The 20,439-nt window shown below is 40.3% G+C and overlaps 1 protein-coding gene and 1 pseudogene across 1 annotated transcript in view; one reads left to right on the top strand and one right to left on the bottom strand.

Annotated features, from left to right (window-relative positions):
- LOC145414995 (protein MON2 homolog) overlaps positions 1–6,341 on the top strand; it is a 570,120-nt gene extending 563,779 nt beyond the window's left edge. Inside the window, exon 32 of the mRNA XM_080284414.1 lies at positions 6,103–6,341. Within this exon, the coding sequence (XP_080140540.1) occupies positions 6,103–6,341 (239 nt within the window). The remainder of the gene's footprint in view (positions 1–6,102) is intronic.
- Positions 6,342–19,127: 12,786 nt separating this feature from the next.
- On the bottom strand, positions 19,128–19,246 carry LOC145415173 (5S ribosomal RNA; annotated as a pseudogene).
- Positions 19,247–20,439: the final 1,193 nt, after the last annotated feature.

Below are 20,439 nucleotides of genomic sequence, written 5' to 3'. Positions count from 1 at the left end.
TAGTCAGAGAATGACAGGAGAGCCGAATCCAGAGAGTTGAGATTTCAGAAAAATCAAGTTCAGGAACACGAGAGCAAGATAAGTTTTTGCATTTATATACACAACAGCCACCTTTGGTTTTGAAATGAGTATAGAGAAAGTAAAAAGGATACAGAAAAGCATTTGCTGTCAGTTGCATTGGACAGCTGAGTCTCGGTAAGGAAGAGAAGGTGAGGTTTAGAGGAGGAGAGGTGATGTTCGGCAGAGAGAAAGTTAGAGGAAAGGCCGTAAATGTTGCAGAAATAAAGAAGTGATTCAGACAGCGGTTCCAGGCAGCTCTTAGAATCGTCACCTGGAGAGGAACGGATGGTGGGGGCATTTATGGTCCCCCCCCCCCCCCCCCGGGTCTCTGAGGCATCATTAATATGCGCCATTTTAATTTTTTAATTTTGAAAAGGAAGTGTAGTGTGTACTGTGCATGTAGTTTGGTGTTGACAGTTAGAGAAACGTGTATTAGAGAGCATGCTGGCCTACTCTGTGTTACTGAAACATATGAGTCTGGGGGATGTAGTATCCAGATAGAATATTTTCCAGTCAGGAGGGCTGACAGGAGGTTGGTGAGGGATGCTAAGCTATAGGGAGTGAAGAGTATGTGCAACAACACAAATTACCGATTGTAGTTTGCCACAAGGACGTAGCAAGTACGGTAATCCCTGTACTATCCGAACGCCCACTTTCTGGACTCCCCACTTACTGAACATTGTGTGCCTGGATCTTCGGAACCCAAAAATGGCCAAAAAAAAGAAAAAAATCCTCCCCAAAATCTGAATTTTTTCCCACCGTAATTTGAAATTGGTGTGCAGCACTGCGTGGCGCCAAACGGCTGTTGTTTATGCACCCCTTCCTTCCTCCCCCCTCCCCAGTCAGGGTTGCCATTTGGTATTTTTCATTACCAAATGCAGGCCAGTTTGATATTGAAAAGTTCGTTTGGTATTGAATCAGCATGATCCATTACCAAACTGATTTTTCACATGTATGAAGATATAGATAATGGAGATGGTGGACTATCTGCTCTCTGATTAATCTGTTAGCATACATAGTTCAATAATAAACATGCTGCTGATTTTAAGGAGAGTGATCAGTTCCATTTGTACATATAACTAGTGAAGGATAAATGCTTCCTTTAAGAATTTGGTAATGCAAAGTTAAATTTGGTAATGAAAAATGGAGTTTGGTAATGTGGCCGAGCTCAGATCTGGCAACCCTGTGCCCAGTTACCACCCAACTACCGCCGAGGGTAGATGTTCATCGCAGTGGATGCCGTACATGCTTGTTTTTGTGAATAAACAGTGAATAAACTGCAATACCTCGCCACTAGACCACATGGGAATTTACAGTGTTGTGCAGTGTTAAGAAATTAGAATTTAGAGTGCAAAGTATTAAGTGTGGAGTGCAAAGTGGTGGTTGAAACTGGCATGGCGCAATTAAGAACAGAATGTGCAGTGTTATAACTCACAGTGCAAAGAATTAAGTGTAGCACAACACTGGATTACTGTACGTGCTGTAAGTACCCTGTACACTGCTAAATATTTTCCATACTCACTTCTGATTCCTCATTCTCTGGTTCCTTTTCATTTATTTCATGCTTTGTGTCCATTATTGATGTGAATAGGGTCTTAAATAGGTTTAAATATGTGCTATGCATGTCCGGTAGGGAGTTATTTAGGTGGCTTTCAAAGTTAGGCCGGGTCAGGGTCCATAAGTACCAGTCCAGCAGGCAGGGGCCCACTTTCCGGACATGCCTTTGGCTCTGTTACATCGGATAATGGAGGGATTACTGTAATTCCATCTTGTGCTGCGTTTGTGATAAGTGGGTGCATAAGAGATGTACAGTAGTGGTTTTAGAGGTAGCCTGCATGATAATATTGATTTCATGCATGCAGTGTGTCAGGAAGATTGTCAGGCGTGAAAGGAGTGATCTTGCTGGTGAGTCTTGAGTGTGTGGAAGAGTTTTGTTACTAAGGAGGCATGTTATGTGCTGGAGGAGGGGCTAGAGCTAGCTCTGTGGCTAGAGTGAGGAGTGGTTGGGAGAAGCTTGGGGAACTGTTGCCTCTCCTGACGTTGAGAGGGCTTTCCATTCGTGTTAAGGGATCTTTTTATGCAGCATGTGTTAGGAGTGTAATGCTGTATGGTCGTGAGACCTGGACAGTAAAGGAAGAGAATATTTGCAGGCTCAGACATACAAAAATGACAATGATTAGGTGGTTGTGCAGTGTGTCCTTGATTGCTAAGCCTAGGGGGGCTAGGTTTACGATGTACGAGTTAAGAGGAAGGATGGGACTGGAGTGTAATGATGCTGTGATGAGAGATAGATTGAGATGATTTGGGCACATGGAGAAGCTGGAGGATGACAATTGGGTGCAGAAAATAAGAAGCATTAAAGCTAGGGGAAGGTTTGTGACAGACAGACTGAAAAAGACCTGGGATGATGTCAAAGAGTGTGACCTCAGGGGTAAAGGGCTGAATAGGGAGGCTGCCAGAGATCGAGCAACATGGAGGGCCACCATTAGGTGACCAAAGTTGACACATGCATGCATGTTGGAGGCTTTATAAATGAAACAAAATAATAAATACGGGTACAATGTTTTGTTTCTAGGCAAAACTCACTTTTTCCAACCATTTCCTCCAGTGTTCCAAAATGTACAAGTAATAGTTCCTCATTTGGACATCATAAGCCATGGTAATGTTGATGGTAGGTTTTGAGGATAAGGGCAGAGGGTTAGTTGCCCCTCTTCCTTCAGAAAGCTTCCATGAACCCTTAAAAATCCAGATCAGTATCTTGACATAAACTATCATCTTTCCCACGTCCTTAGTCTCAGAGTCACTGGAGTTATTATGAGAGTGGTCACACCACAGCAGACAGTAAGAAAAAAGATTGCTGCCATGTGAAGGACTGTATGCACATCTTTGTACCTCAGTGCCTTACTGAGGCCACAAGCCTTGCTGAGATTGTGGGAGTTGACCACTAATAATTGTCCAGTGCATTTTTGGCATGTTTTGCTGAGCCTCTGGTGTAGGGCCTTGGGTAAAACCATGATTAATGAATTTTTGGCTGTGAATAAATTGTTTAAGCTACAATTTTAGGGTATGGAGACATGTGGAATACCTTGACTAATAGGAATGTGAATACAGTAGGCCCCCCACATTTGCGGAATCAACTTTTGTGGGAGAAAGCATATGACAGGGTGGATAGACAAGGATTGTGGAAAGTAGTAAGAATATATGGAGTAGATGGGAAGTTGCTGAATGCTGTGAAGAGTATGTATGAGGGTGCTAAGGCTGCAGTGCTTGTGGATGGTGAACTGAGTGAATTTTTCTATTTGAAGGGGGTGTGTTATGTCTCCACGGTTGTTCAGTCTGTTTATGGATGGGATTATAAACGAGATGCAAGGTAGGGCAGTGGATGTTGGAGTAGCCCTAGTGAGAGAAGGCAGTGTTTGGGAACTCCCTGTGTTGTTGTTTGCAGATGATGCTGTGTTGTTAAGTGAAGACAAAAGGGAGCTGCAATGCTTGGTGGATGAGTTTGGGAGAGCGTGTAAGAAACAGAATCTAAAGTTGAATGTAGGGAAGAGTAGAGTTATGGTCTTTAGTAGAAGTGAAGTCAGTGAATGTGCAGTGAAGTTGGATGAGGAGGAAATCGTAAATGTGAGTGCGTTTAAATACTTGGGAAGTGTGATGAGTAAAGATGGAAGGTTAGAGGGTGAAGTGCTTGAAAGGGTGCAGCAAGGAAGGAAAGTTACTGGTTCCTTGAAAGCAATGATAAGAAACAGGAAAGTGAGCATGGAAATGAAAAAGTTACTACGTGACAGTGTTGTGATACCAATTCTAACATATGGAAGTGAAGCTTGGACCTTGTTGGAGGGACAAAAGTCAAGAGTGAGAGCAGTGGAAATGAGTTCTTTGAGAGGAGCATGTGGAGTCACATGGAGAGACAGACTGACAAATGAGGAAATGAAGGAGCATTGTGGTTTGAATGTGGATGTAATAGGAAGCATTGGGAGAAACACATTGAGGTGGCTTGGCCATATGGAGAGGATGGAGAGTGAGAGACTGATGAGGAAGGTGCATGTGAGTGAGGTGGAGGGGGGGAGGGGGAGGCCAAGGATGAGATGGAGGGATGGAGTGGAGAGTCAGATGAGAGAGGGGGGTGTGAGCTGGGAGCAGGGCAGTGAAATGGTGGGGGACAAGGTGACGTGGAGGTAATTTGTTTGTGGCCACCCCCTATGGGATTAAAGCATCTGACAATAGATAGATAGATAGAACTTTCGTGGACTTTGAAGATTCGTGGATTGTCCCTCTGTGGAGCCAAGACTGAATTTAATGGGTATGATTGCAAGAAGTTGGGGTATATATGTAGCTGAGGACTTGCCACACTCACGTATAGGCAAGTCATCAGCTATTTGTGGTATTTTATGCTGTTTTCAGGTCTCAGATATGGTTTATTAGGTACAGCATTTATGTGCACATTTGCTCACAGAGGGTGATTTGTGGCTGTAGAGGCATTTACAGGAGGGTGCACCAAACATTCGCAGACATTTCACATTCGCGGGGGTCTGTGTCCCCTAACTCCCTCGAATGTGGAGGGCCTACTGTATTGTACACCATGAATGTTCTTATTGTAGTGCTTTTGAAAGTTTGAGTGAGATTCCTTATATATAGGATTCATTAATTTGACAGGAACTGAAGTTTTCAAGTGGATAGCATCCATGGCTTTCCACAGACCAGGGAATGATTTTTGTCCTAGTGAACATTTAAGTGGGTGCAGTAGAATGCTGTTATGAATGTTCTCCATCCATCCATCCATCATCCAATCCTACGTTGCCCCAGGAGGAACACAGGAGCCCGGGGCTAGGGAAGTTGGTCCTGACATTTAAGATGAGAGTGACCAGCCTCACTCATCCCTGAGTGGCATAACATGATCAATAAACCCCAACCTCCCTTTGGATATAAACCTTCACTGGCTCAATCCTACTGGAGTGCCATAATTACTCACTAAACCACCAGGCACCACAATTTAGTTACTGTAAATGGTTACCACTGAGCGTAGTAAATGATTTCCTGGTGTACAGGAAACCATTTGGCATGTCAGTCAGTGTAGAGTCACCCATAGCAAGAAGGAAGAGGAAAGACTGAAGGAAAGAAAGGCAGAAGAGGGACTGTAAAGTCACCTGTAGGCAGAAGGTTGAGGAAAGAATGAAGCAAAGAAAGACAGAAGAGGAAATAAGGAGGGAGGATAGGAAAGGGCAGACACCCGAGAGCAGCACTACATCGAGTGGGTGGATGATGATTGCCCCCACCTACCTACAAATCGGTATTTTGTTGAAGTTCCCTTGACATGAGCAGTCTCTTGCTTATAAATTCTACCATTCCAACAGATACATTCGTACATGCATTTCTTACTCGGTATTTCTGATCTCTCCCTCACTTTTACCCACACACCAAACATTGGTGAGGGTTGATCTCTTCTTCACAGAATCAGTCACACCTCTTGATCTAGTAAAGTTTGACTTGAACTTGCTCAGTGTAGTTGCCTGTCCAGCAAGAAATACTGGACCCAGCATATTATAATATAAGTACCAGTATTAATATTACCTACTAGATTTAAGAAATGATTTTTTTTTTTTTTTTTTTTTACTTCTACCAGTTACTGATGATTCATTTTCTGTCATTATTTATTATTGCAGCTGATTTTGTTGTCAGTTATATTTGTGGAATTTGACTGCTTCCCTCAGTTGAATAAAATTGGTTGGCAGTATAGCCAGAATAATATCATGTGTCTCAGCCAACTGCATGAAATGAAAACTAAGTTAAGCTTACCAGTTATGGTCTAAATTCATCCAGTTTAATATAATCACACATTTCATATGCCTGGCTCATGCCTGGTAATTTTATTGAATTTGGGACAGACTTCTCTGACATGAGAGTTTTATATTCTTCTTTATCTCCATGAGTACAATTACTTTCTGTTTTACTGCCACATTATTTTATTCAGTTTTACATACGGTAGACTTTTCTGAGTGGAGAGGTTAGATCATGATTGTATTTCTCTTTTTCAATCTGCAGTGGACAGCATGACATGGACACAACTGATTGGCCTTTACCCACATTTAGTTGAAGTGGGTGGTGCCAGTGGAGGCCACAGTGGATCTCCTCAGCTGTGGCGATCATTGCGAGAAGTCCTCCTACAGTATGCCCAGTTACTACACCCCCCTACCACCACTGCAGCTGCCCCTGATCCTAATGATAACACCACAAACCCAGCCACAGGCACAACGACAGTTGGACTTATTAATGGCACCTGAGGAAGATGGGGTATAGTTTTTTTTTTTTTTTTCTTGAAAGAAGTAAATATTATCTGACTTATAAAGAATACTGATAGCAGTACACAGTTGATTAAGAGTCTTTGTTACACGGGGAACATGTGAGTTAGCCTGTCTGACACTGAATGGCAGTGGTAGTGTTTGGTTTGCTGGGTATATGCTAAGGTGTGTACTTGAAGAGCTGATGTAGAAGAAAATGGAAACAGCCAGTGGAATTTCATTAGCTATGAGTGATTCAAAAAATTAATATGGAGGATGAAAGTGATTGAATGTGTGTGTGTGTGTGTGCGCACGCACACATGCACACTTGCGAGTGCATACATACATGTATGTGTGCGTGTATATGTACCTATTTTATTTGACAGCTGGAACCTAGAAGATGGTGGAAAATATATAAATAGTTTATTTTTTTTATTTATTTTTTTTTTTAACTTTGTGAGAGACAGTGGTAGTTATCATCAGTACAGGGCTGTATTAATTAGCTTATTTCATGTTAATAGCAGTGTTATTACTCTTAGTTTGAGTTGGCTGTGTAGATCTTAAGGGCTTGATGGACCATTAGTGAATAATCTTGGAGTTTGAAGTATTTAGTGGTTTTGTGGTGACTTTAATACATATGACCAGATTGCCATTTTTGTGAAACTGGCAGACCTTGGATAGAGCACAGCTGATCACACACAACGGGAGCTAACCAGAGTACAAATTTCGTAGCATGAAGGACAGAAATGTGCCTGACTGTATATAGTTGCAGATCTTTTAGCATGTATCATCTTTCTGCTACCCAGTACAGTACTGGTATCTTAGCTGCAGTTCCTCTGCATCTTTACCTGTGATTATAACTATAGGTGCATATAAGAACCTTTCCGAAAATTGGGGTTATTATGTCCCTTAGTATTTTACAGAAGGAAATTAGATGAAAATACTAACTTTGTTGTGCTCTGACTGTGGTCTGATAGGTCTCTAAATCCCAGATGAAAAAGATACATAGAATTTTTTCCCACTGCATCTCACTGAATAAAGTATTAGGACTACACATGTACAGTATTCCACTATATAATGGTGAAGTTGCAGATGACAATGAACATTTGGCCTGGTAGAGATTTCCCATTGCTGAATATATTTGTGTATTGATAGTTTGAATAAATTCCTGTGTTTGATGATGCCAGTGAAAGAGATCATCTAAAACAAGTTTAGTTGTGTACTATTTGTAGATACATCAAGTGATAAGTTAGTTTTCTGACTATGGTTTTGTAATCTCTGCCATTCAGATGCATAATTCAGACTTATTTATTCTGTCATCAAGTTTTATTGAACTAGAAGCTAGTAGAGTTAAAGATAAAATATATATTGTACATTATGATACACATGGTAGGAGTTGAACAGATAGACATAAACAAGTATTGCATATTGTAAACCTGTGATTTGGGATAATTCTCCTGAACTTTTGATATTTATCATGACAGATCAGTGGCTTGTTGTAAAGAAATGAAAATGGAGAAGAAGGATTTTGAATATGAGTCTGTCCATCTTGCACAGCATAAATCATGCATTGACATACCAGGTAATTATGTTTACTGGATGCTGTTATTTTATAATATTTCACAGTATGTAACAGAAACACAGAGCATAATATATTAACATTTTAGAAATACAGAAATTTTCTTTAGCAAAAGTTCATTGGCTAAGGCATGACTGGTGGTTGTAATATATTTGCTAGACTTGAGCAGCCTGAATATTAGCCAGTGAATGAAAAGTGGTACTGTATCATGTTTTGGTGAGATTTTTTTTTCCATTTCAGAAAATTAACTACTGTATGATAGTATTTGTCAGTGTTTTGGATTTACCTTCATATGTAGAATACTGTAATATTGTGAAGGGATCAGGTTTCTGTTCCATGTGTTACAGTTTAATTACAGATGCAAAATATATTGTTTATTAATATTAGAAAAATGTTTTATATAGATAAGTCACTATAGCAAAACTATTGCAAACTATAGACCAAACAGCACAGAAATATCTTACTGTAAGGCAGACATACAAGTGGCTAGTTGAGACATTCTGTGTGACCTGTATACAGTTTACTGTAAAACTGTAAATTATCCTCTCAAATTTCATTGAAAGTTAGCAGATTGCTAAACTTTATGAGATATTAAAGTGCCAAAAATTATCCATCCATCCATCATCCAATCATATGTTGCCCCAAGAGGAGCATAGGAGCCTGGGGCTAGGCAAGTTGGTCCTGACATGTAAGGTGAGAGTGACCAGCCTCACTCATCCCTGAGTGGCATTATGTGAGTAATAAACCCCAACCTCCCCTTGGATATAAACTTACACAGGCTTAATCTGATTGGAGTGTCTTAAGTACCCACAAAACCACCAGGTGCCATAATTTGGTGGTTTTCTGGTGTACAGGAAACCGTCTGGCTTGCCCCTCAGTGTAGATTCATCAATAGGCAGAAGGAAGAGGAAAGAGTAAAGGAAAGACAGAAGAGGATGGAAGGAAGAGAGGAAAGGACAAACACCCAAGAGCAGCGGTACATCAAGTGAGAGGATGGTGAATGCCCCCACCTAGACCCCTTCCCTCCTGCTAGTTGTCTGTAGTCAAAAAGTGGCAGTCATGCACATTGCCAGGGTTCAGTGCTGGGTCTCAGAGGGGTGACCTCCGCCAATGAACCCAGCCCTCGGCCAACCATCTTCCGCTGTTGTGGTTGAGGAGTTGGAGCGCCAGGAAAGGAAAGTGTGCCCATGACCTTCCCTCTGCCTCATACCCTCTACAGCTAAGCCGTAATGCAGGAGGCCCTCAGTGGCTGTGGAACAGAGGGATCGTGGGTCGGTCTGCTGGCAGAGGAACTCTCCCCCTTGGTGCAGTGCTCGGCCCGGGTTCGAGAAGAGAGTGTGCCTGTGCCCTTCTCTCTGTCTCCTTTCCTCCTGGGCTGATCATTGGCACCGGAGGAGTCTCTCAGTGGTCGTGGAGCCGAGGGATCATGGGGTTGGTTCACTGGCAGAGGAACTCTCTCCCTCAGTGCAGTGCACACTGCAGCGCTAGGCCCGGGTTTGGGGTGTGCCTGTGTGCTCCCGGCCTCGGGGTTCCCCCTCTTCTGGCCTCCCACAGGCCAGTGACTGTATGAAGCATGCAACATTCACACTAGACAGTCCTCATCTTGAAGTCAGCCTGCGAGGAAAAAGGCGTCAGAGACATTGGCCAAAAATTATTCGGATATATTTTGTTCTGGAGATATAACTTCTATCATCAACTTGCAAGATTTCATGCAGTGTCCTGTCTGTCAGTAAGCCACTTCCAGTACATTACATTGTCATTTTATGCTTAGAGCACACAAATATTACTTATTTTACTTTATTGTAGCGTCTGGAAATGAGAGACATTTTTGTGTGCCCCTTAACCAGCTCCATCCTGACTTATTTTTCTTTTGTTTCTTTTTCACCATGACATTCTGCCCTCATCTCCCGTCAGTCAGCTTATCTCCCTTTGTTTTTCCTCTTTCTAAATGCCTGTAACAGTTGATAATTCCCATTGTACAAAGTGTATTTGCTGTATCATCATACTCTACTGTAGAATTACCTTGTAGTTACAATGCTTGATATTTGAAGTTGCTGGTCTTTGATTTCCAAGTTTGTATATTCATCTTGGCATTTTATTGACTCCAAATCAGAGTTGCATTTGTTTAAACTCCTTGTCTGCCAAAGATCTGTCATTCATTTTAATCACCTTGTGTCCAAGTTTTGCAGTAAACTCATATGCCAACTTTTTCCAAATTTGCCCTATAAATTTAGATGCTTAACAGAGACTTGCCTTTTGTTGTCAGTAATCAGTTTTCAGACTGTGGGCCATGTTGCATGTCAGGAAACCCTAGAGAATTGATATTGTTGATATTACTGTACTGACAGTTAATTCACATCAGTCTACAGTGTAAACAGTGCTTTGCAATTTGTAGGTACTGGTGTGTGTATGTCCCTTGGTTCTGGATTGGTAGAAAACTACCATCATGCTGAAGTTTATGTCGTAAGGCGATGTATACGATTTTTTTTTTTTTTAATGAAATTACGGTTCAAACTTCACAAAAATTTATCAGTTAAGATACCTACTTACGTATGTAGAAAGTTTCAAAGCAATACATGGAAAAGAAAAGAAGAAAAAAACAATGTCTGAAAATACTTTGCAGTATTTCACTTATTTTACATGTTGTATACCAGAAAAAGTATGCAACATGGACTTGAAAAAATTACTATAACAAAAAAAAATTCAGCAATAATATTTTGCCCATATTATTCCATAAGACTTCCATTTTGAGAAATCCATCAAATCCATACCAGTGTACAAAATGCAAACAAAACAATAGATTATCCATCCATCCATCCATCATCCACTCCTACATTGCCCCATGAGGAGCGTAAGAGTCCGGGGCTAGGCAGTTGGTCCCGACAATTAAAATGAGAGTGACCAGCCTCACTCGTCCCTAAGTGGCATTACATAAGTAATCAACCCCAACCACCCCTTGGATATAAACCTTCACTGGCTCAGTCCGATTGGAGCGCAATAATTACGCACTAAACTACCAGGTGTCAAAATTTGGTTATATGGTTACCACCCAATGTAGTAAATGGTTTCCTGGTGTACAGGAAACCATTTGGCTTGTCACTCAGTGTAGAGTCACCCACAGGCAGAAGGAAGAGGAAAGATAGAAGAGAGAGTGTAAAGTTACTCGTAGGCAGAAGGACAAGGAAAGAATGAAGGAAAGGAAGACAGAAGAGGATGGAAGGAAAGAAGGATGGAGAAGAGGAAAGGGAAGACACCCAACAGCAGCATTACACTGAGTGAGTGGATGGTAAGCACCCCCACCTACCACAAAACAAGAGATTATCAATAAATTAAAAATATTTTTTTTTGTCATTGTTAAGAAAATAATACCAGAATATGGCAAAAGAAAAAAAAAATGAAAAAAAGAATTATGGAAATATCTCAAAAACTAACAAGACAGTAGCAAGTCAAATGTTGATACCTTACATTGGAGAAAACTGATTTTGTTGAGGGGGTGTTGGCTCCTGACTAAAAGATGCCAGCTGCATAGTGCTGGAGATCCCTCTGTGGATTTTTGTTCCTTGTCTTCCTCTTGAATGGGATGTTCATTGTGATGTCCTTTTTCTAGCTGTAGTTCATCAGGCCTGTGGTTGTGTCAATTCCCAGGATGTGACACAAGTTCGAATCTTCATACCCAACACTGTATTATGCAGTGGCTGTTGCAGCAGCAAAGTCAACATACATTATGGAAGTATTTTTAAGGATGTGACACAAGTTCGAATCTTCATACCCAACATTACACTGTGCAGTGGCTGTTTCAGCGGCAAAGTCAACATACATTACAGAAGTATTCTTAAGTTTTGGGAATACTTTTCATACCCTTAAATGAAGTGGCTTGTTTGTGTTTTGAGTCATGTCATGGAGATACCTTCTCATCGTTTAATCTGTAGTTAGATGATCGTAAATTGCCTTCACGGCTTCCAACTGATGATCTGTCAAGTGAAAGTACACTTTCATTGATTTGTGGATTGGAGGCACTTCACCATGGGGTAAGCAATTCTTGTAAAAACACCAATAATCTGGTCTTTTGGTGCATAAATCATGACTGGGTTTCCTATCTATCTATCGCCAGACGCCTCAATCCCGTGTGGGGTGGCCACAAACAAATCGCCTCCAAGTCGCCCTGTCCCCCACCATTTCACTGCCCTGCTCCCAACTCACACCCCCCTCTCTCATATACCTCTCCACCTCATCCCTCCATCTCATCCTCGGCCTCCCCCTCCCTCTTCCCCCCTCCACCTCACTCACATACACTCTCTTTGTCAGTCTTTCACCCTCCATCCTCTCCACATGGCCAAACCACCTGAGTGTGTTCCTCATAACGCTTCCTATCAGTTGAAACAGTGATAAAATGTAGACATAATTTCGTTCCTTATTTCACTTTCAGTTGTTCCTACTTTCCTGTTGAGATCCACTTGAAAATAACACTGGAGGTGATCAGTTACAGTATGTGTAAGTTTGCCTTTGGCTCCCATTCCTGACCTTTTCTTTTTTGTTGGATGGTGCATCATCATCACTGTCCTCATCAGTGTTGCTGCTCCTTTTTATGTTTTGAAGACCAGTATTAAGTCTTTTGGCTACATGGTTTACATACTCGTCTTTCATAACACTCTTTCTTCCCCATATAGTCCTTTTCCATTTGCCACTTCAGTCACTCCACTGAAGGCTGAACATCACCATCTGACATGAATGTCTTATATTGCATGTGATGCTTCTCAGATTGCCCCCACATTGTCATAGCACACTCGCACTCCATGGCGCCAGATGAGCCTTCAAACTTTATGATCAGTGAGAAGCAATTTCATTTACCCACTCAATACATTCACTTTCTGAGTTTCTTATTTAGTAAATCACACCCTTTCTGCTTCACTTCGAACAGAAATGTACTAGCAGTGTGCTAAACCAGAATGAGGCCAGTGTCAATGTCTCGCACTGCTTCTCATCCATAATTTCATCTGTGCCCACATCAATGCCATGTACCATCAAATATCACATCTAGTTCAAGTTCACCTTTTTCATTTCCATATTGTTTTACTATAGCCTCTCTTTTTTTTCTTTAATATGTATTTTGTTTTCTCAGTAGGACACTCAGTGATGTGCTTAGCATATCTTAGATATGTTGGAAATGGAAAGTGCCTCAGGTTTAGAAATGAAATCAGCTTATCTACAGGAGCATGCCCATGCCCATGAAGTAAAAAACACCACATAGTAACTAGTTTCGCAGGATGAAAACCTTTATTTTGTATGTCTGTTTCCTCAATGTAAATCACACCACAAGCCTCACATACAACATTCATTTGTGTCTATCTGATGTTTGGTAAACTTTGCACTCACTTTGTCACCATAGCTTTCTTTATACTCCATCATATTTACAATATCCTGAAAGGTGTCTACCCACACCTCAACATGAGACCAGTAACTCGCATTTTCTGGTCATTTTGTTGTGAGACTTCCATTTTTCAGCAACTGATGGAGAGGCGTGGGAGACTGAAGCAACAAGTGGTGGTTTCACTTCACTCTCCTCTTTCCTTTTCTTAAATGCCTCAACAAAAGTGTGGGTCCCCATTGCAACATTCTTCAGGTGGCTACAAGCACTTGCTTTCCATCATGGCATTATAAAACAATCAGAGAATGCCACAAGAAATAAAAAAGTAAGACATGCAGGCGCACAAGGTGGGTGTGACACAGACTCTGTCTCTTTAGATGCCTCTCGGCAACTGGCTTTGTGCAGTGGAAATATTGGACTCAGCCCTGAGTGACTTGCCAGGGTCTTCTGTTCCCAGGACAGTAAAATAATACAAAATCATTAAAAAACACTGATTTTCTTGGGGGGGGGGGGGATGAGAAAATGTATTGTTGATCACAGATTTAAAGGCTACCTCATGTCTTTGCATTTAAGTTGAGTGGTTTAAAAATGATGTCATACCAACACTTGGCAATGGCATATTGATATCAAACTCACTAAGAACCTTGCCAAATATCTGCACTATTTTTCAGTATCCTTAACTCATTTTTCTTTTTGTTTTCAAATTTTCAGTAAAAAGTAACATATATAGATCCTTAAAGTGCTCTAGATTGGCCATGCTATATGAGCTGTCTGCCCTTTTTATGTGGATTTTTGACACTTTCTGGAAGGAAAAGTGGTTCACAATGTTAGGAAATGTTCTTCTGTACAATATAGGCTTTTGTCTTTAGTGTAATTATTTCATCATAGAAGCTTTTCAAGCTTTCAGGTCAGAGACAAGAGTTACAACTTGGGATGTCATATCTGAAGAAGTGAATCTCAGAATAATAGGTACTACATTAATACAGTACACTATTTAGCATTACTTCATGTCTCACAATTTAATAACTTGGCAACTCTCATTGTAATCTGAGAGAGTGATATATGGTGACTTTACAGTTGACACAGACTGTTCCTGATACAGATTTCTGAACACCTTTTTGTCCAGACTACTTCTGTAACCCACAAAGTGTCTTTCATGAAGAAAGTATTGCATCCTTAAAACTCCCATATTTTATATCAGTTTGAATGAAAGTCTTTTAGCAAGAGTAATGCTGGGGTCCAATTGTGTCCAGTGATTAGAAAAGAACTGATTGGAGAGAGAGAGAGAGAAAAAATGAATTTGCGTATCTTTGCTGCTATATGTGACTGTCATTGCATGTTGCATAATGGTACTAAAAAAGAACAGCATACAGTAAAGCACTTTTAAAGATGAAAAAGTTGCAACAGTATTGCAAGCATATATCTAATTATTCCATGAGTTTGTTGGGATGAGCATTAAAGTGTGAAAGAGACTTAAGAGTAAGAAAAACTGGTAATTTTACATAATTGCCATTGTATTACACTGATTGATTCCCACTAAGTATAATAGTAGAATGAATATTTTTGTAATGAAGACTGTATGATGCAATTTCATCAAAGAAAAAAAAGTTGGTATTGTAACAGTTTGTCTCAGTCGTTAGTTTGCAGTGTTTGATTGTATGGTCTGTACTGTTAAATGCATGCATGCATACCTTTTATGAGGTTCAGAGGCAGAGCAATAATTCTGTACACCTCTACTGCACTTCCTGGTGCTGAAATACATCTTAATACAGTACAGTGTATATGAGACACCCCCACAATAACTGCTTAAGTGCCACAATGAAGAAGTCTTGAAACTAAAATTTAATAATCTTGAACGTTTTATCAGACCTAATAAAGACATATATCTTGATTTTTTTTTTCTGTACTTGTAGGCTGTGATTCCCAGATTCTGAGATAATGGTTAACAATTTTATCATATAACAAATGGTGGTGCTTAGATATAATAACTGCTTGAGGGGCCTCAAGTACCAAGTACTGCACTGGTGCTGTATTATGCTGTTGTGTTAATCTGCAGGGTATTTCTTTACAATATGCAACACAGTAAGCTTCAGTATTAACAGCAGTCTAAATATTTATGACGAAGTCTGTGTCACTGAAAAACTGTGGCAGTTAGGGTGAGCTTAGTGATCTGAACACATTCCAGAGAAGTATTTTACCAAGAATTTTTATACAGGCTGTACCATATCTACTGTCTTACATATTCGTAACGCTGTGGCTGCTAGTATGATAGGTTTATTCTGTTGTGTGGTTGAAGAATGATACATTTTTTAAGGGAGATTAGCACAAGTGTGTATTACATGTACAGTCAGCAGTAGCAGTTCATCGCTGTCTGCCTATATGATATGAGCACCTTGATTTTGTCATACTGTTTGAGGTAGAGCTGACTGTCACAGTTTAAATGATTAACATATATAACAAAAGAAGAAAATACTGTAGTCATCATCACCCAAACCCAGTTTGCCCCTTAATAAAAACAGGAGCCTAGGGTCCCAGAGATAGGTGATGCAGTCTTGACATTTAAGGCAAGGGTGACCAACCTCACTGGTCCTTAAATTGCATTATGCAAACAAGAAACCCAGCCATCCCTCAGAAGGAAAGCCCTACAGGCTCCATCTGGTTGGAGCACTGTAACTGACTAGAGCACCTAGTGTCATTTAGTTATATCACTTATTATTGATTGTTTTCACTCATATATATATATATATATATATATATATATATATATATATATATATATATATATATATATATATTTAGTTCAGGAAAGAAATATATGACACTGGTGCATGGAGATTCTTAAGAACTTGAATGCTCAGAATTATTCTAGTGATGGTTTCCTGGATTACAGGAAGTCATTAGGCTTGTAACACAGGGTAGAGTGGCAGCACTGTATGAATGCATGGATGATGGGTGCCCCACCTACCACCAAAAATATATTACTTTATGATTCAGGAATAAAAATGTACACCAAGTGAGATGTTGAGAAATATATGGCACTGGTGCATGGTGATTCATAGGAACTTGAATGCTCAGAATTACTCTGGTGATGTTGCCAGCAAGTATTACAGGAAGCATTATAGATTGTTTCAGCACTAACCATGAGCTTATAAAACAACAGTGATTATGACCCTTAAGAAAGATAAATACTTGACAGTTCATATTTCATAATTATACTTGTTTTTCATAATTTAAATCAGTTCCTCTCTTGCCGTCTATCCCCAAGGGGAGCGCGGTAGCTCGGTGGCAGGGTGTCGGGCTCGTAATTGTGAGGTTGCGAGTTCGCGCCCCACCTGGTGGCTGCCGTGCTGGGAGGGGTAGCACTCTCCAGTAACCCTAGCATGGCTATATTATCTGATGAGGTCTAGCTTGGGGATTAATCCCTTTATCCCTTCTATCCCCAACTGCCTCTTCCCAGCCATGCATTATCATCATACATTTTTATCACTACTGTTGAAGTTTGTATGTTTGTACGTGTAGAGTATGAAAAGTGGTTGAAGTAAGGTGTTAAATGATCTTCGTTTCCCCCATTATTTTAGTAACTGTAATTAGTCATCATTTTGGCAGTGAGAAGACATCACTGTTCTTAGTAACAGAATTATCAATATCATTTCTGCAGCTGAACCCATCATTCCTTCTCCCTTGCCTTTTCATTGTTAATTCCACCCCCACCCTCTAGTTTCATCCATTCCTCCTGCTACTTTTTACCTCCTTTGCAATGAATGGATATGCATGATGTGAATATGATTGTTGTGAACAGGATGTAGAGTTGTCAGTGATGGTAATAGGAACACAGTGTTCTGAGCCTTTTAATTTCAAAGGCATTACACAGAATAACCATAATACTATTCCATCCATTCATCCATCATCCAATCCTACGTTGCCCCATGAGGAACGTAGGAGCACTGAGGCTAGGCAAGTTGGTCCTGACATTTAAGAGGAGAGTGACCAACCTTACTCATCCCTGAGTGGCATTACGTGAGCAGTAAACCCCAACCATCCCTTGGATATAAACCTGCACTGGCTCAATCCGATTGGAGTGCCTTACTACCCATTAAACCACCAGGCGCACTAGTTTGGTTATATGGTTACCACCCAACCTAGTAAATGGTTTCCTGCTGTACAGGAAACCATTTGGCTTGTCACTCGGTGTAGAGTCACCCGTAGGCAGAAGGAAGAGGAAAGAATGAAGGAAAGAAAGACAGAAGAGGGAGTGTAAAGACACCCACAGGCAGAAGGAAGAGGAAAGAATGAAGGAAAGACAGAAGAAGAAGGAAGGGAGAGAGGAAAGGGCAGACACCCAAAGCAGCAGTACATCGAATGAGTGGATGGTGAGCGCCCCCACCTACCACATTACAACAATATATTCATCATTACTATCAGGGTTGGAAACTGCCAACCCTAACTCTTCCTCTAACTCCCTTCACCTCACTCCTCCCTTCTCCTGTCTTCTCTTTGGAAATGTTTCTTATTCCATAACATATTTAAATGGACTGTGTACCAGTACCAGTTTACTCAGTATATGCTCCACCACTTTCCATTTCCCACAGTATTCTTACTTCCACACAGTAGTTTTCACCATTTTTTTATCTCTCACTTCCTGCTTGCTTATCAAACATGGTGCAGAAAATAAACAAAAAAACAGTTGTTACACTCAGTACTTTGATAACCTTAATTGATGTTTATGTAAGTTGTTCAGTAATGACACTGAATTATAAAACCAAAAACAGTATTATCTTGGAGCTATTTTTCATGCTGAAAATGGTACACAGTATGTCTGATACAGTACTCACTGGCAGTATCACTAGAAATGGTCCTGTGCATCTGAGTCCCTGTTAAGAATTTTCATGCACCTGTTATAGATTTCTCAATATTATGATTATCTGAACTGCTGCACATTTTATTGTCTCTAACACACATTCTTAGCATATCTCTTATCACATTTTGAAAATACTGTCATTAAACCAAACCAGTTGATTTTTCATGCAGTGTTAATTAGCAGGCTCATGTCACGCAGCCTCACAGTGATGAACTTCAGATGTTGATTGTACAAAGTCTTAGTTGTAGTAAACCAGTGGTCTGTTATTTTGATGAAATAAGCCTTGTGTCATTATTAAATACTTTAGTCCTCTGTTTTCCTACAGGATTACAATATATACTGTAGTATTTTAGAGGACTTATGCTATCTCTAGTTTGTGTGCATTACTTACTGTCAATTGTTTTTACTCCTATATTTTTTTTTAGTTCAGGAGAGCCATCCATGTTACAGTTTGTAAAGAACACTTGCTGAGCTGTGGACCTTCATACTAAAGCAAGTACTGGGTGTGGATATCTGTGAAAACTGAAGTTATTTGTGAATACCCTTGTGTCATGTGGCTGTGATATGGATGCCCATCAAAGCTTTTATAATTACTTATGCATATTATGTTATACTGTACTTGAGGTGTGTTATCAAAGGTCCCCATAGTATACAAACACATGTACTGTACTGTATATATGTACAGTATGTGTGTATGTATATTTACGACCATTTCCAGATGTTCTTCTCATGCAGGTTTTGTGAATCAGTATTAAAGACATGCAGCAGCACAAGAAGATATATACTGTACAACCATACCTTGGAATTACGCAAGCTTGGACAATTTACATAGTTAATAATTGATTAATGAATCACTGTAAAAGAATATATGATGTCCATCCATTGCCAGACGCCATGTAGCCCAAACGTGGTGGCCAAGGGCTTAGAGTTTATTGTTTTACAGGGAGAGGCACTAATCCTCCACCAACCCCACTTGACACGTAGGGATGCCAACAGCATCTGGTGTTCCCAGGCGGTTACCCATCCAAGTACTAACCAGACCCAACGTTGCTTAACTTCGCAGATCGGACGGGAAGCGGTGTACTCAACGTGGTATGGATGATGTAATCGAGTAAAATGTGTGTCATTTGTTTGAAAAGTTAAACATTTAAGGATGTGACCATGTTATGGGTGAACAGCAATCTCTTAATAACCACAGTGTTTATTATGCAATATATTGTTTTGTGCACATTAGGTACAAAGATTTCCGTGTGCACTGAAGTCACAATGTAGTTGTATAATCAGACTTTATGCTTTTGTTATACAGACAGATCTAGAGTGGTCATATACTGTACATAAATGACAAGGTGTGGATATATGATTGAAATTTTGGTTATTGGAAACACAGCAGATACCTCCTATTTGATGCTTCTAATAATTTTGTTTTGTCATTTGCCAGTTCACTTTGTTCAATATAGTGTGGTATAGAATTTCCTTTACATATGTGTCAAGATCGTGTGCTCTTTTCCAGAATGTCTCACTTGTAATTGAGTAAAATGTCCACATTTTATATGCCATAGATGGGCAGTGTTGTAAACATTAAATTTCATATCTACATCTTGCATAATTATGTTTACATGGTTGTTGAACTTTTAAATAAAAAATGAAATTATCTTGAAATGTTATGTTTTTACCTAGGTCTTAATGTAGTCTTTAGATGTACTACTTATGATGGTTAATGGGTCTGCTCAGCAAGCCAGATAATGCGGTTATTCAACGAAAACAACTGTTATATTATCTCAGGATGTCCGACACCAGAACATGACAAATACAAATACGGTAAACTGAAATTTCCTAAGGAGGGGCAAGAAATTTTGGATAATATCGGTTTACAGCCCATAGTCATTCCCGTGAATTTTATTATGTTCTATTCACTCATCTCTTCAAGTTCAACATTTTCCTTATACAATTCCGTCGCAAATTGGTTTTAATGAAGATATAATAATATTTGGGTGTCCTCATCCAACCCTCCCCCTTCCAGCCCAACTTTGGTGGCAGGGAGGTTCAGATGTGGTGGAGGTGCTGGGTTGGGAAGAGGCAGTGCAACATGGGGTTGGAGGTGGCGGGTATCGTCGTGCACCTCGTGAGTAAAAACAAAGCAGTGCTCACCTTGACTATACAGCTCTTCCCTACTCCTTTGGGTTTTCTGGGCGATCCTACCCATGGAGGCAGCCAGTGTTCATCTGAGGGGTTGGCCTCGTATTCCTCATCACTAGAAAAATCTTCCATGGGACGAGGGCAGCGTGGTAAGGTGGGAAGG

The sequence above is a fragment of the Coenobita brevimanus genome, chromosome 101 (assembly GCF_032717465.1).
Source record: "Coenobita brevimanus isolate Jiangsu-jjx chromosome 101, ASM3271746v2, whole genome shotgun sequence".
NCBI classification, from domain to species: domain Eukaryota; kingdom Metazoa; phylum Arthropoda; class Malacostraca; order Decapoda; family Coenobitidae; genus Coenobita; species Coenobita brevimanus.
This window is presented reverse-complemented; position numbering and strand designations above follow the sequence as displayed.